Raw genomic sequence first — 17,193 nt, 5'->3', positions numbered from 1 at the left:
ATAGTTCTCAATGTATAAATCTTTCACCTCGGTCAAGTTTATTTTTCATTTTTTTGGAGGGGGAAGTAATTTTAAAAGTACTGTTTTTTTTACATTCCCTTTCTAATATTTCATTGTTAATGTAAAAAAAAGTTAATCTTGTATCCTGCTACTTTGCTGAATTCATTTATTAGAAATAGTAGTTTTTGTGTAGAGTCCTTAGGATTTTCTATATATGTAGTTTCATGTCATCTGCATATAGTGGCAATTTTACCTCTTCCCTTCCAATTTGGATACCTGTTATTTCTTTTTCTTGTCTAATTGTTGTGGCTAGAGCTTTCAGTACTATATTGAATAGAAGAGGTTAGAGTGGGCTTCCTTGTCTTGTTCTAAATTTTACTAGAAAGGCTTTTGGCTTTTTACCATTGGCTTTTTACCATTTACGTTGGCTTGCGTTTTTCATGAATGGTTATTGTGTTCAGACTTGTTCCCTCTATACCCACCTTAGTAAGAGTTTTGTCTTGACTGGATGTTGAGTTTTCTTAAATGGTTTTTGTGCATCTATTGAGATGATCATGTGGTTTTTGTCTTTTGTTTATGTGGTGTTTCACATTGATTTGTGTACATTGAACCATTCTTGTGAGCTTGGGATGAATCTCATGTGGGTTGTAGTATATGATCTTTTGTACATATTGTTGGATTCAGTTTGCTAATAGTTTGCTGAGGCATTTTTCATCTATATTCATCAAAGATATTGATCTGTAATTTTCTTTTTTGGTGATATCTTTGTCTGGTTTTGGTATCAGGGTGATGGTGGTTTCATAGAAGATCTTTGTGAGTGTTCCTACCTCCTCAAGTTTTTGTAAGAGTTTGAGAAGGATCTGTATAAGTTCTTTTGAAGACATCTGGTCTTGTACTTTGTTTGTATGGAGTTTTTTGTGTTTGTTTTAATTACAGATTCTCTTTCACTTCTAGTGATCAGTCTGTTCAAATTATTTCTTCTTGATTCAGTTTTGGTGAGCTCTTTATTTCTACAGAATTGTCAATTTCTTATAAGTTGTCAAATTTATTGGCATATAATTGTTCTTAGTATTTCCTTAGGGTTTTTTTTTGGTTTTTTTTTTGGTATTTCTGTGGTATTGGCTGTTGTATCTCTTTTTTAATTTTTTATTTTGTTTATTTGGGTTCTGTCTCTTTTCTTGGTGAGCCTGGCCAGAGGTTTATCAGCTTTATTTACTCTTTCAAAGACCCAGCTCTTGGTTTTATTGACTTTTTCCATTTTTTAATTGCTACTTTATTTTCTATCTTTATTCCTTCTTTCTGCTGACTTTAGGTTTTGTTTGTTCTTTTTCTGATTCTTTTAGGTGGTGTATTACGTTGTTTATTTGAGATTTTTTTGTTTTTTTGAGGAAGGCCTATATTACTGTGAACTTCTAAGAACTGCTTTTGCTATGTCCCTTAGATTTTGTATGGTTCTGTTTTCACTGTCATTTGTCTTAAGGTATTTTAAATTTCCACTTTGGTTTCCTTGTTGATCCATTGGTTTTCCAGTAGCATATTGTTTAGTCTTTCCACATTTCTTTTTCTGTGGTTAATTTCTAGTTTCATGCCTTTGTAGTCAGAAAAGATGTGTGATAATTTCTGTACCGTTGCATATGTTGAGGCTTGTTTTGTGCTCCATCATGTGGTCAGTTGTAGAGACTGTTCCATGTGCAGTTGAAAGGAATGTGTATTGGTTTTTTGTTCTTGGATATAATGTCATGAAAATATCAATTAGGTCTAACTGCTCTATTGTACCATTTAGGATCTCTGTTGTTTTATTATTATTTTGCATAGAAGATCTGTCCATTGATGGGAGTGGGGTGTTAAAGTCTCCTACTGTTATCATATTCTTGTGAATTTATCTCTTTATATCTGTTTGTATTTGTTTTACATGTTTGGGTGCTTCTATGTTAGGCGCATATATTTTAGGTTAACACATGTAAAATCTTCTTCTTGTATTGATCCTTTTATCATTATAAAGTGTCCTTCATTATCTTTCTTTATGACCTTTGTGTTAAAGTCTATTTTGTCTCATTAAAGTATTGTGAGCCCTGCTTTCTTTTCATTTCTCCTTTGGTTGAAATATCTTTTTATATCTCCTTACTTTCATTCTGTTTCCTTTGCCCTAAGCTCTTGGTTTTTTTTTAATCCCATCAATCACTCTGTGTCTTTTGATTGGTGCATTCAGTCCATTTGCATTTAAAGTGATTATTGTTAGATATACATTTATTGCCATTTTAAGGCTTGTTTTCCCATTGATTTTATATTTGCCCATTTCTTTTTGTTTTTCTTTGTGTAGTTTGATGATTTTCTTTTGTATTATACTTATGTTCTCTTCTTTTTGGTTTTTGTGAATCTGTTGTATGTTTTTGATTTGTAGTTACCCTGTTTTTCAAGTATGTTAACTCTATCCTTTATCTACTTGCCTTAGACTGGTAGCCATATAGGCTCTAACATATTCTAGGAAGTGGGGGGGGGGCAGAATCTATGTTTTCTACTCTCTTTCTCCTGCTGTCTTTAGAATCCTCTCTTTAACTTTTGCCATTTTTTATTAGAATATGCCTTGGTGTAGGTCTCTTTGAGTTTACCTTATGTGGAACCCTGTCTGCTTCCTGCACCAGATATCTGTTTACATCTTCAGGTTTGGGAAGTTTTCAGCCGTAATTTCTTCAAATACATTTTTGATCTTTTCTCTTTCTTTCCCTTCTGGAATCCCTATTATGTATAGATTGGCATGCTTTTTATTGTCCCATAGGTCTCTAGATCAATTGGTAAAGTATCCGCCTGCAATGCAGGAGACCCCAGTTCGATTCCTGGGTCAGGAAGATCCGCTGGAGAAGGGATAGGCTACCCACTCCAGTATTCTTGGGCTTCCCTTGTGGCTCAGCTGGTGAAGAATCTGCCCACAATGCGGGAGACTTGGGTTCGATCCCTGGGTTGGGAAGATCCCCTGGAGAAGATAAAGGTTACCCTCTCCAGTATTCTGGCCTGGAGAATTCCATGAACTGTATAGTCCATGCGGTCACAGAGTTGGACAGGACTGAGCGACTTTCACTTTCACTACTTTCAGGTCTTTTGTTTAGGTTTCTTTTATTTCTTTCATTTGGCTTTCTGTCTGCTGTCCTGAATGGATGATTTACATTATTGTCTTCTGGGTCACTTATTCATTCTTCAGCGTTACTGGTTTTGTTTTGTTTTGGCCATGCCGCATGGCTTGCAGGATCTCAGTACCCTGACCAGGGATTGAACCCACACCCTCAGCAGTGAAAGTGTGGAGTCCTAACCACCGCATCACCGGGGAATTGGTTGTTTTTCTACATTATTCATTCCCTTTAGTTCAGTTTTCATCTCAGCAATGAGTTTTGTGATTCTCTTGCTTCCTCTTTATCGTTTCTAGTCCCTTTTTTACAGTACTCTGCATTTTTACTGATACTTTTCCTTAATCCCTTTAGTATTTTCATTATCTTTTTTGAAATCAGTGTCTGTTAAACTGAAGAGGTCTGTTTCATTGTTTGTACTTTCAGGGGAATTATCTTGGTCTTTGAACTGGGAGTGGTTCCTTTGCTTCATTTTACTTAATTTTCTCTCTCAAACATACAGAAGAGAAATATATCTATTGTGGTCTTGGAGGACTATTTATATGTGGAAGCATCACTGTGTAGCTTCTGTGGGTTTAGTGTTTGTTTGGCATGAGGGCTGTTTTTGGTATGGATGCCTGTGACCTCTTTGCTCAGTGTGTGCTGGCCATGGTCATTATCCCCTTATAATTGGGGTGTGCAGATGCAGTGGCTGGTGCCCAGTCCTGAGGTTCTCAGCATTGGTGGAGGATCTCACACACTCCCAGAGCACGTGATGGGATCATTAACGGCTTGAGACCACTCCTGGAGCCCAGAAGGGCGGCAGTGGTGGCCATTCGAGACTGCTTCTGTGGCCTGAGGTGGGGAGTAAGTCACAGCAGAGGCTCAGAACTGATCCTGAAGCCTGTGGCATGCAGGTGGCGGTTGCTGCAGCTTGTGACCCCTCTTGGAGCTCCTGTAGGCCGTGTCATGCCACCTGAAAGCGTGCACAGTGGAAGAAGCTGCAGTGGTGCGTCCCACCCCTCACACACCCCAACCATCAATAGCACCTGGCCTCTAAGGCGGCCCAAGCTTCCTCCGTGTACACCCTCAGGAGCGACTGCTCCAGACTCCAGCCCCTTCAGGCTGTTTCCACACAGCCCACCCTAGCCCTCTCCCTGGGTCTGATTTCTGAAGTGTGAGCTTCAGCACCCAGCTCCTGCCTGCATGGGAGGATACATGTCTTGGGCTGGGGAGTACAGGGCAGTGGTGCTGACCTTTTGTGCAGGTCTCTCCCTCCCAGCTGCTGCACACCAGAGGCTGCATTCTCCTCCAGAGGCTCTGGAGCTCACCTCCATCTTGGCTGATCTCATGGGGTGCAGGAACCTTGCCTCTTTTATAGCACCCTCCTGAGGATACAGATCCTGTCCCAACTTCTTCCTTGCTTTTTCCCCCCCTTTTGTCCTACCTGGTTCCATGGAGATTTTCTTGCCCTTTCGGAGGTCTGAGGTCTTCTGCCAGTGTTCAGTAGATATTCTGTGCGAATCACTCTACACATAGATGTATTGTTGATGTATTGTGGGCAGAGATGAGCTTCACATCTTACTACTCCACCATCTTGATCACATGCCACAAACTGTTCAATGTGCTAGCTGATTTTTCAACAAAAAAATTGCTGAAACATTTCAGTTCGGTTCTCTACCTCTTCCTTTCTTGTCTCACACTCTCTGTTTGTGACCTGCAGCACTAGAGAACGAAGTGTACCGCAACCCAGGGCACTCACTGCTGAATCGCTCCATCAGTTGGTTAATGAGCACCAGGGTGAGGCCTCGTGATGGCGACATCAGTGGGGATTTCTTGAAAAATCCTCTGAGACAAGAGGCGACAGCAGGCCCAGTTACACCACGGATCCCCAAATATCCAAATGCCAGCATAGAGGGAAGTTCCCTTGATTCCGACCTTGAGTTTGTAGCCAGTACTAAGGTAAGGGTGAGAGAGCTGGAGCAGGAAGCAGAGCACCTGGAAAAAGCTTTCCAGAACTACCAACAAAGGGTCAGTCAGTGCCCTGCCAAGAGCCGCTTGGCAGCCAGGAGCCCACCCTTGCTGTGTCTACCGGGAACTCTCAAGAACATGACTGCAGCTGCTCCCGAGAGGTGTGTTTTTGTGGACGCCAGAGTCACCTCTCAGCAGCCTCTGGTGAGCACACGAGGAGGGGACGAGAGCGAGGTGTCTGAGGTGCCCAGCAGCATGGCCTCAAGGTCACACAAGAGCGCAGCCTCCGGACGACTCTCCTCCACACCACTCCCCAAAGCGAGAAGCCTCAAAAGTGAAACGTACCTGGAAGGTGAGCTATGGACAGGCCTGTGGATGCTCTGGATGGGGGTCAGTTGCTCCTCATCCCCCCTCTTCTCTGGGTAACAGTGCAGCTGGAGGCTGATAAACTGGGAGTCATGGGAGCCTCTGAACTGTGGGCTCCTGGGGAACCCTGACTCCACCACCCCAGGTTACAGGTGGTGTGGAGGCCATAGGATGGAGCGTCAAGTGCCGGCATTTTGCTTGGCACGTGGAGGTTTTTAGAGTGACTGTGGCTTTTCTTTGGCTGCTGGTTAGTTTCATGTGTTCTCCTGTTATCACTGAAGTTTCATTTTCATGCCTGAATTGTTAGTTTTGTGGATGATTTTCACATACCCCACTGCTTGCAAAGATGATCGAATGCATTTTCAAAGTGGTAGAAACCTCTAGAAGCTGCACTGCCATCTTCTCCATGCAGTCTATAACGTGCTTGTCCTGGTTCCTCCTGCCCTATAGGTCTGGGCCGGTCCACTGTCACCGCCACCTGTCCTGACAGAGAGCCACAGCCTTTGCCTGCAGAGTCCAGGCACAACATTTCGGTGCACTCGCTCTCCAGCCCTCTGGAGCAGAAAGCCAAGTAAGTACCTCGTTCTCTGCCTGGCCTCTGCTGAGGCTGGTTAGCTTCCTGTGGTCTCAGCCAGGACTGGCTCCGGATTTTTAGGTGATGTTAAAGACCATGTGGCAGGATAGAATTTGCAGTCAGATTATAAGATGCATGATCTCTGAGAATCATTTGAATTATTGCCTGGAGGAAAAAAACATTCTACTTGTTTGCTAAACTTGATGTATAATGTATGCATGGAAGTCACTCAGTCGTGTCTGACTCTTTGTGACCCCATGGATTATACAGTCCATGGAATTCTCCAGGCCAGAATACTGGAGAGGGTAGCCTTTCCCTTCTCCAGGGGATCTTCCCAACCCAGAGATCAAACCCAGGTCTCCCACATTGCAGGCAGATTCTTTACCAGCTGAGCCACAAGGGAAGCCCAAGAATACTGGAGTGGGTAGCCTATCCCTTCTCCAGCGGATCTTCCCAACCCAGAAATCGAACCGGGGTCTCTTGCATTACAGGTGGAATCTTTACCAACTGAGCTACCAGGGAAGACCTATAGTATATGTATTTGGGTATTAATAAGCATCGTCATAGTTCTGTGAAGAGACTTGGTTTATAAAGATAAAACAGACATAAAAAATTTGCAAATGCAAACCAATTCACTGTGAATGTTAAATAGTTTTGTACATCATTAAAAAGTCACTTACAAATATTTAGGCATTTAAATATAAATAAGGTTCCACAGTGTCAATCACTGAAATAAATTCAAAAGTGGTAGTTAGTCCTAGGATACACGGGCTGAAGCAGAATGGGGTCAAGCTAATGGTGTCAAGAAACTTGGGGGCAGGGGTGGGCAGCAGGCTGAGATTCAAGTCAAGGGTGGGCCTTCTACCTGTGCCCGGTCCCCACCGTGGGAGATTCTGACTCCTCCTCTCTCAGCTCAGGCCTGGTGGGCATCTGTGTGTTGATGTTCATCTACTGTACAAAGTTGAAAACTACCACAGGTGCTTGTCTGGTCCTAAAGTAGGTAATTTTTTCTTGTATCGGTTCTTCTGTGTTAAAGCCAAGAAGAGAGGCAGGACACATGTGGGCCGAGTTAGGGCACTGTGATGCGTGGCATCTTCAGCTGGCTCATGCTAATGGTGTAAAGAGCTTTTTGAAAAAATTTTCAAGTTCTTTAAATAAAAATTCCTCATCAGAACAGCTTTGAGAGTGCCAGGATATTCTTTATTAGCAATGGTAGTACCCAACTCATGGCATGAGGCAGTGTGGAAGAGTGATTGAGTTAATGCGTATTAATGGTTTGGAATGATGTCTGGTGCATGGAGAGCACCCAGTGCAGAGTAGCTCCTATTCACTATGTGTCCACGAAAAATTAATTTTCTGAAGCATTTTCTCAAATCACAAAAGGCTTTTCATCACCCTCTGCTCTTGTGTCTTACATTATTAAAGCTTCACATTCTTGAATTTTATTCTTCCCATCCAGTCTTTATCAAAGACATACAGAACTTCAAGACAAAAGTGAATTTTCAAATCCGGACAAGCTAGTTTTTAAGGATAACGAGGAATTTGAACCATCTTTTGAATGTAAGTTTAAATATTAATACTTGCTTTTGTATATAGAACTTGTTTCAAAATGTAAAATGTTTTGGCAAAACACCGATTGCTAGAAAATGGAAAACAGTTACAAAGTAACACATTTTTATTTTCTGATAACATCAGTGATACAGATATAGTGCCATGTTTTTGTATCATGAAGATTTTTAGGTTCTCAGTTCCATTTTTTTAAAATTTCAGGATAACTAAATTGCAAAGTTAGGGAAAGACTGAGGGCAGGAAGAGAAGTGTGCAACAGAGGATGAGATGGTTGGATGACAGCACCCACTCAATGGACATGAGTTGAGCACACTCCAGGAGATAGTGAAGGACAGGGAAGCCTGGTGTGCTGCAGTCCACAGGGTCACAAAGACCCGGGACATGACTTAGGGATTGAACAACAACAATTGCAAATCAGAGCTAAGCCTGTCAGTCACGCCAGGCTTCCCTGTCCATCACCAACTTCTGGAGCTTGCTCAAACTATTGTCCGTCAAGTCAGTGATGCCATCCAACCATCTCATCCTCTGTTGTCCTCTTCTCCTCCTGCCTTCAATCTTTCCCAGCATCAGGGTCTTTTCAAATGAGTCAGTTCTTTGCATCAGGTGGCCAAAGTATTGGCGCTTCAGCTTCAGCATCAGTTCATCCAATGAATATTGGGATTGATTTCCTTTAGGATTGACTGGTTTGATCTCCTTGCAGTCCAAGGGACTCTCAAGAGTCTTCTCCAATACCACAATTCAAAAGCATCAATTCTTTAGCACTCAGCTTTCTTTATAGTCCAACTCTCATATGTATATGTGACTACTGGAAAAACCACAGCTTTGACTAGATGGTCCTTTGTTGGCAAAGAAATGTCTCTGCTTTTTAATATGCGGTCTAGGTTGTTCATAACTTTCCTTCCAAGGAGAAAGTATTTTTTAATGGCTGCAGTCACCATCTGCAGTGATTTTGGAGCCCCCAAAATTAAAGTCTGTCACTGTTTCCATTGTTTCCCCATCTATTTGCCATGAAGTGATGGGACCAGAAGCCATGATCTTAATTTTTTGAATGTTGAGTTTTAGCCAGCTTTTTCACTCTCCTTTTTCACTTTGCTCAAGAGGCTCTTTAGTTCCTCTTTGCTTTCTGCCATAAGGGTGATGTCATCTGCATATCTGAGGTTATTGATATTTCTCCCAGGAATCTTGATTCCAGCTTGTGTTTCATCCAGCATGGCATTTTGCATGATGTACTCTGCATATAAGTTAAATAAGCAGGGTGACAATATACAGCTTTGATACACTCCTTTCCCAATTTGAAACTGGTCCGTTGTTCCATGACCAGTTCTAACTGTTGCTTCTTGATCTACATACAGATTTCTCAGGAGGCAGGTAAGGTGGTCTGGTATTCCCATCTCTTTCAGAATTTTCCAGTTTGTTGTGATCCACACAGTCAAAGGCTTTGGCATAGTCAATAAAGCAGAAGTATATGTTTTTTCTGGAATTCCCTTGCTTTTTCAATGATCCAGTGGATGCTGGCAGTTTGATCTCTGGTTCGTCTGCCTTTTCTAAATCTAGCTTGAACATCTGGAAGCTCACAGTTCACGTACTGTTGAAGCCTAGCTTGGAGAATTTTGAGCATTACTTTGCTAGCATGTGAGATGAGTACAACTGTGTAGTAGTTTGAGCATTCTTTGGTATTGCAGTGAAAACTGACCTTTTCCAGTCTTGTGGCCACTGCTGAGTTTTCCAAATTTGCTTGCATATTGAGTGCAGCACTTTCACAACATTATCTTTTAGGATTTGAAATAGCTCACCTGGAATACCATCATCTCCACTAGCTTTGTTCAAAGTGATGCTTCCTAAGGCTTACTTGACTTTGCATTCCAGGATGTCTGACTCTAGGTGAGTGATCATACCATCATGGTTATCTGGGTCATGAAGATCTTTTTTGTATAGTTCTTCTGTGTATTCTTGCCACCTTTTCTTAATATCTTCTGCTGCTGTTAGGTCCATACCATTTTTGTCCTTTATTGTTCCCATCTTTGCATTAAATTTTCCCGTGGTATCTCTGATTTTCTTGAAGAGATCTCTAGTCTTTCCCATTCTATTGTTTTCCTCTATTTCTTTGCATTGATCTCTGAGGAAGGCTTTCTTCTCTCTCCTTGCTCTTCTTTGGAACTCTGCATTCAAATGGATATATCTTTCCTTTTCTCCTTTGCCTTTAGCTTCTCTTCTTTTTTCAGCTATTTGTAAGGCTTCCTCAGACAACCATTTTGCATTTCTTTTTCTTGGGGATAGTCTTGATCACTGCCTCCTGTACAATATCACAAACCTCTGTCCATAGTTCTTCAGGCACTCTGTCTAACAGATCTAATCCCTTGAATCTATTTGTCATTTCTACTGTATAATTGTAAGGGATTTGATTTAGGTCATACCTGAATGGTCTAGTGGTTTTCCCTACTTTCTTCAATTAAGTCTGAATTTGGCAATAAGGAGTTCATGATCTGAGCCACAGTCAGCTCCCAGTCTTGTTTTTGCTGACTGTATAGAGCTTCTCCATCTTTGGCGGCAAAGAATATAATCAAATCTGATTTCAGTATTGACCATCTGCTGATGTCCATATGTAGAGTCTTCTCTTATCTTGTTGGAAGAGGGTATTTGCTATGACCAGTGCATTCTGTTGGCAAAACTCTATTAGCCTTTGCCCTGCTTCATTTTGTACTCCAAGGCCAAATTTACCTGTTATATTCCAGGTATCTCTTAACTTCCTACTTTTGCATTCTAGTCCCCTATAATGAAAAGGACATTTGGGTGTTAGTTCTAGAAGGTCTTGTATGTCTTCATAGAACTGTTCGACTTCAGCTTCTTCAGCGTTACTGGTCGGGGCATAGACTTGGATTACCGTGATATTGGATGGTTTGCCTTGGAAACAAACAGAGATCATTCTGTCATTTTTGGGATTGCAGCCAAGTACAGCATTTCAGACTCTTGTCGACTGTGATGGCTACTCCATTTCTTCTAAGGGATTCTTGCCCACAGTAGTCAATATAATGGTCATCTGAATTAAATTTGCCCATTCCAGTCCATTTTAGTTAACTGATTCCTAAAATGTCAGTGTTCACCCTTGCCATCTCCTGTTTGATCACTTCCAGTTTACCTTGATTCATGGACCTAACATTCCAGGTTCCTATGCAATATTGTTCTTTACAACATCAGACTTTACTTCCATCACCAGTCATGTGCACAATTGGGTGTTGTTTTTGCTTTGACCCTGTCACTTCATTCTTTCTAGAGTTATTTCTCCATTCTTCTCCAGTAGCATATTGGGCTCCATGACCTACCGACCTGGGCAGTTCATCTTTCAGTGTTATATCTTTTTGCCTTTTCATACTGTTCATGGGGTAAATGAAGCCTGTAAATAAATCCTTATTTTGTGAAGGTTAGGATTGCCTCAGATTTAAAATAAGTGACTTCTTAAAATTTGCTCCCCCCCCCCCCCCACTTTATGGAACGTGAACATGTTAAGTGACTTTTCTTTGAATTATAGGGATTCCATCAATTGCCTCAGACCTTCCTTAGTTACAGAATGGAGATTAAGGAGTATTAGCTTCAGAGACTAGAAATTGTTGTCCTGACTTTGGTCCTGCCTTAGATTGTTCTACCTCGGAGCCTACTACTTCACTAAACAATTAGAATGTAGTGTCAACCAGCTCTGAGGTTCTTTTTGGCTTACCAAGTCTTTTTTTGTTTTCGGGTGTAGAAGCTTTATTCATAATAGCCAGAAACTTGAAATAATCTAGGTATCCATCAGTTGTTGTTCAGTCACTAAGTCGTGTGCAACTCTTTGTGACCCCGTGAACAACCTGGCTGATCCAGGCTTCTTGCTGTACTCCCTTGGTTGTGGCGCACCACACTGTAGCCCCTCAGGCTGTCTCCCAGGTTCTGACCTCTGAAGGCTGAGCCTCAGCTCGCAGGGTGTGGAAACCTTTCCTTTTTCACAGCTCCCTCCCACGGGTGCAGGTCCCCTCCCAATTCCTTCCTTTTTTTTTTTTTTCTTTCATCCTACCCAGTTACCTAGAGTTTTTCTTACCCTTCTGTTTAAGTCTGAGGTGTTCTGCCAGTGTTTAATTGATGTTTTTTGTAGTAGTGAGAATCATTCCACATGTTTGTGGGAGAAGGAGAGCTCCACGACCTACTCCTCCACCATCTTGATCCCATCCCACAGAAAGTCTTTACATTTGTGTGTTAACCTATTGTTTTGCCTTGAGAGCTTCATCCTCAAGTCTGAATGTCTAGTACTTTGAACAGAGAAGTGAAAGGGCTTAGTATGTTTTATGAAATCTTTGAACCAACTTCAGTAACTTTGTTAAATCACTGCTATTGAAATAGAATTCAGATGCCTTTCACCAAGCCAGATGAATTCTGCTGTCACTAGACTGATTTCCCTGCTGAATAACAAGTCAAATTTGCAAATGAATCTCCTAAGAATGCTTTGAGAAGCAGATACGTTGGCGAGTGGCTCCAGTGAGCTCCTGGAACCCTGTAAGGAAAGGGCTGGCCCAGTTGCTTTGTCTGAAACTTCAGTGCGCAGCAAGCGGTTGTCCCCACCCTCTCTTCTCTTGCTGCTGCTGAGGGCTAGGGGTGGCTCACTTGCACTTCTTATAGATGGATGGAGTGTGCCAAGGCAATTCGAGAGAGAGGGCCTCCATCATGCTGGTGACATGCTTCACGTGGATGACGCTGCAGCCCCTGTGCCCACCAGGCCCATCTCCTTTCAGTACCCAGGTGAGTTTTCCTCTGTTCTAACTAACGAGGTATGTCAATAATAACATTTAATATTGTTTTCTTTCTATCTGTTTGCTTCCTTCATACCTTAAAAAATTAGGATGGTTAACCTGTTACATTTCAGTCTTCAAAATAGTGATGACATTGAAGGAAAAGTGGTCATTATACCCCTCCGTCCTGTCTGGCCCACTTTCTCTCCCCGTCTCTTCTTCAGGCTCCCCCTTCCCTCACCAGCATGTGGAAGTGGTTCTGGCCTTGGCCAGTGGACAGATCCTTTTCTCTCCTGGGACCAAAGCATTGAAGCCTCGTACATACCTTTCTTCAAGTAAAACCACCTACTAGTAAAACCATCTTCCCCCAAAGCTGTGCAAAGCCTCTTGTAGGCAGTGTGAAGTCACGTACTCGGGAACAGGAGGAATTGCTGACAGAAGAAAGATTGTGAGAGGGTTGATTTTGCTGAGTCCAGCGTAAATCACTGTGGAAAACATCCATTCAGGATGGCTTGATCAAGAGCTTTTTCTATGCCAGGCACTTTCCTGGGGGCTGGGCATCCTGCAATCAAGCAGCCCCTGCTTTGTGGAGCATCTCAGGGTTGGGGGGTTGTGGAGGAGAGGGTGGTCAGCAAGCCATCACCAAGGAGCCCCAGTCTACTCAGTAGGGATGGTGGCAGCCATCTGGAGGAGATGGTAATAGAAATAACAGAGTAAGAGAAACCAACTGAGGAAATAGGTGTTCTGCCTCTGAGAGGTACTAGATGATATAATAAGGTCTTCTAAAATGAGTATTCAAAAGTGTGGCTGCACCATTCAGGAGTGACCCTCCTCCCCCAGGAACGACCAGAAGATTGCCTTTCTGCCCATGGAAGTGAGTACTGGCTGCCTCCAGTAGTCAGGTTCATGGCCAGGATCAAGGGCCAGACAAGCCTGTGTTGTCTCCCATGGGTGATGTGGAACCAGGGTCTGGCACAGAGATTCAGGGTGAACTAGAGAATTTGTCTGTTTCTCCACACTGTTGGGGGTGGGGACAGTTCAGAGATGAGGTTTTTCAGCCAGGGCTGGAGGAGAAAAGTCTGCATAAGCATCAGTGGGATTGGAAGGTAATTCAACCACGAGGCACAGGGACTTGTGCTGTGGGCTCTCAGGAGTCAGCAAATGAAGCCTGGGCCACGCCCAGAAGGAACAGAAAATAGACACATACAAGGCAGGCACTGGAGAGGGGCTACTGGGGGCGCTAGGATTAGGAGGGGGGTTTCTGGGGAGAGATGGGGAGGGAGCACACCCAGCTGGTGAGACTGTGGGAGCAAAGGCGGGGGCGAGAAGAGCAGCTGGAGTCAGATGACAGTGAACTGCTGGGAGGGGGTTTGTGGAGGTTGGACGTGCAGGAGACGGTGATGGTGGAGGAAGTCAGTCTGATAGGAAAAGACCGCTTGTCAGGGCCTCGGCTGCCATGGTCTGGACTCTACTGGAGTGGAGACAGTGCTCAGTGCATCCTCCCTTCTCTTCAGGAGGTGACTGGTGCTAAGGAAGCATACTGGCTTGAAGGCTGAGAGACTGGTGTCAGGGACTGCAGAGCCTGTGGTGTTGGCGCTCTGGGTGAAGGGTGGTCAGGACCCTCACTGCAGCAGCAGGATGAGGAGAGGTGGGAGCCCGAAGCCCTGGAGGTTGGTGGACAGAGCGTAGAGTGAGCTCAGCAAAGGAAGCCAGCGTTGTGGGATTGCCACGTGCAGATGGCAGGGAACCGCCCCATAGAAGCATCGGTGTGAGGCCAGAAAGGGACAGGAGAAAACGTGGGGGATGATGGGGACAGAGGCAACCCCAAACCCCAGGGAGGGATCCGCCTGGAGGGGATGGAGTGATGGCCAGGCGGCCTGAGCGGAGAGGGGAGGGTGGTTAGTGGTTTTGTCTTGCTCTGGGCAGGAGACTCTTGTACCCATGTGGAAGTAGGATGGGGGTAGTGACCAGAATGTTGTGGGAATAAATGGGGATGAATGATCGGGTCAGAATGTTAAGGATCTGGCAGGCTCAGAACCAGATGCAGAGGCAGAAATATAGGGCTCCCCTCGGCGAGGAAGGAGGGGATGGGGACACAGTTGCGAGGTGGGTGGGACACGCTGCCAGGTTTGGGGCTGAGGGCTTGGAGGCCAGCAGAGGTGGCTGACAATCACACCGTCTCCCTGGGGCTTGGCAAGACCCCTGCGTACCCATCCCGCGCTTGTCTGAAAAATCTGCTGCCGGAAGCTATTCGTTCTTTATTTTCTGTCCCATTAGGTGTCAACCAGAAACCACTCGGAGAACAGAAGGAAGAAGAAAAACTCCGAGAACAGCAGGCTAGGGAACGAAGGCAGGGAGAAGAGCAGAGGCAGAGCAAGTGGCAGGAAACTCTGCAGAGGGAGCGGCAAAAACTTGAAAAGCTGGATCAGGAAAGGGTAATGATGCTGGTGGGAGAGGGAGCCCCCTGGGTCTCCAAGTGCTAGGAGGAGGAGGGATGCAAACCAGCCCTGGGCGGCCTGAGGAGAGCTGTGGAGCACACAGGCCTTCTGGCTCAGGGTAGCAGGGCCAGCCTAGTCGCATGCATCCTCATTTGGGCCTCGCAACAGGCTCATGAATGAGGAGGACCTTGTTTTGCGGTTGATTTTCTCATTGTAAATGAGGTGAAAAAAAGAGCCTCTTGCTTCAGGGCTCCCCTGTCCTCTTTACTTTGATGTGCTCCTGGCCCTTAGGCTGGTCCCAGACAGGTAATCAGGCCACTTCACTTGTGCCCCTTTGATGGTAGCAGTGACTTCAATTAAAAAACAATTCTCTGGCATGCAGGTTGTAGGTAAAGGATCAGGATTACATTACTGTGTGTTTCTCAACCCTTAGAAGTTCTAAAAGATGTATAGTTCCTATTCTGGTACCCATCTGTTTCAGAGGCTAATTGAACAATCTTTGAAGCTGGAAATTGAAAAAGAATACGAATCAAGTGTTCAGGAAATGGAAGACAAATCTAAATCTGTTTGTGGTGAAAATCCTTTAGAGAAATACATGAAAATCATGCAACAGAATCCAGACGAGGACACCACAGATAAGGTGCCGATGCTGTGGACGGGCGTCTGTGGGTGGGGAGTGCTGAGGGCTTCTGTGGTTTACTTGAAAACCTTGTGGTAAAGATCTGCCATCTCTACTGGAGACAAAGGGAAAAGCATAGAAAATCTGAAGGTCACATAGAGCTCCAGCCTTCTCAATATCTGACACTCCTGACAAATCATGGCTTTTGTTTGATTAAAAGATTGAAGAAGTTTTGATTTGTCAAAGTTTGTAAAAGTTGGGATATCTTATTATTTTCAGAACAAGAAATAAATAAAATGAAAGCTCTATGATTGAATAATGAATGAGTTAGTCCTGAGACAGTAATATTTTATCTAAGTCTAATGTACTATGTTGAGAATACCTTCCAGGTAGCTTATTCTGATGTGCTTGCTGAATGTCATGTTTAAAAGTCACTGCTTTTATAGACTCAGTTACTTATATATTTCAAAAACAGTTCTTATAGAAATCATAAAGTTTTAAATAAAAATGAATATAAATATACATCTAATTGCAACATTCCTCTCCCCCCTCCTCTTTGTGTCAGAGTTCCAAAAAGGCGGTCCGAGAGAGCTCACAGTTGGACACACTGCCGTCTAGTGACACCAAAGACAAAAGGTATGGTGTCCCCAACATTGTGTTCTTATGCAAACCATTTATCATATTGCTGGTTCATTCTCAGCCAGGGAAGCGTTCAGATATTTGAGTCTGCCTGTAACTGAATCAGTCAAAATGACTGACTTAAAAAAAAAAAAAATCTATTGCATTTTATTAACCTGTCAAATTACTGATAAAAATTGTGAGCAAGGGCAGAAACCCCACAGGAAAGGAATGAGAACATGATAGAGATCACAGAAGAAACTTGACAAGAATATAACAGATTAAAAAAATTTTTGTCTTTTCCTAATTTAGTTTTGCGGCCTTTTCTCATGAGGAACCAGATGACATTTGGTAACCGTGTTGGCTGCCCAGCTTCTTACTCCAATATCATAACTAACGGCCTGTGAGTTCTCTGTAATGAGACAAACTGCTTAATAAAAATCATGTGGAATCCAGTGTGATTTTTTTTTTCTCCTAGGTTCTGTTTGCTATTATAGTGTATAAATGAAAAATAATCTAGTCAAGTGACACCTCTTCAGGGTTTCTCATTCTTAGGCCTTTCATTACACTGAAATGAGCTAATTTTTTTCTCCATTTTTGTCTTTGGTTATATCTTATTGAGAACTTATCTTATTGGTTAAGTTCTAGGCCTCCCTTTTCGAACTTTCAGTTGTGTCCTTTCCTCTTAAGTGTTGGGTTCCCACCTGTCAAACAGGAGGCCATCTTCCCTGGCATTCTCCTTATGGTTTGTCCCCGAAAATACAAACACATATTTTTCTATTCTAGAGTTTCAGTGCTAACCAGTGGTCACCAAGAGCATAACACAGGCAGGGTCTGTCTACTCTGTCTTTCCAGTGAAACCCTAGAGTATTCCTTCCCCTTTACATATTCAGATTGGGCTAGTTGTCTTTGCTGGTGATGCTTGTTTGGCCATTAAGTTCCATACTAAAACAGGAAGGAGATTTGGGGGTGTTTATTATTCCTTAGGCTTCTAATGATCAAACTACTGCACAATTGCACTCATTTCACATGCTAGCTCAAAATCCTCCAAGCTAGGCTTCAACAGTACGTGAACCGAGAACTTCCAGATGTGCAAGCTGGATTTAGAAAAGGCAGAAGAACCAGAGATCAAATTGCCCCAGCATCCATTGGATCATAGAAAAAGCAAGAGAATTCCAGAAATAAT

General features: G+C 43.3%; 1 protein-coding gene across 2 annotated transcripts in view; it reads left to right on the top strand.

Annotated features, from left to right (window-relative positions):
* OFD1 (OFD1 centriole and centriolar satellite protein) overlaps positions 1-16,458 on the top strand; it is a 60,778-nt gene extending 44,320 nt beyond the window's left edge. For both annotated transcript variants that reach the window (XM_052663134.1, XM_052663135.1), the window contains 8 exons: positions 4,822-5,421; positions 5,886-6,006; positions 7,469-7,569; positions 12,223-12,342; positions 14,610-14,767; positions 15,252-15,410; positions 15,955-16,025; positions 16,320-16,458. In XM_052663134.1, the coding sequence (XP_052519094.1) occupies positions 4,822-5,421; positions 5,886-6,006; positions 7,469-7,569; positions 12,223-12,342; positions 14,610-14,767; positions 15,252-15,410; positions 15,955-16,025; positions 16,320-16,362 (1,373 nt within the window). In that variant the 3' untranslated portion in view covers positions 16,363-16,458. The remainder of the gene's footprint in view (positions 1-4,821; positions 5,422-5,885; positions 6,007-7,468; positions 7,570-12,222; positions 12,343-14,609; positions 14,768-15,251; positions 15,411-15,954; positions 16,026-16,319) is intronic.
* Positions 16,459-17,193: the final 735 nt, after the last annotated feature.

This window comes from Budorcas taxicolor, chromosome X (genome assembly GCF_023091745.1).
Source record: "Budorcas taxicolor isolate Tak-1 chromosome X, Takin1.1, whole genome shotgun sequence".
NCBI lineage: Eukaryota > Metazoa > Chordata > Mammalia > Artiodactyla > Bovidae > Budorcas > Budorcas taxicolor.
This window is presented reverse-complemented; position numbering and strand designations above follow the sequence as displayed.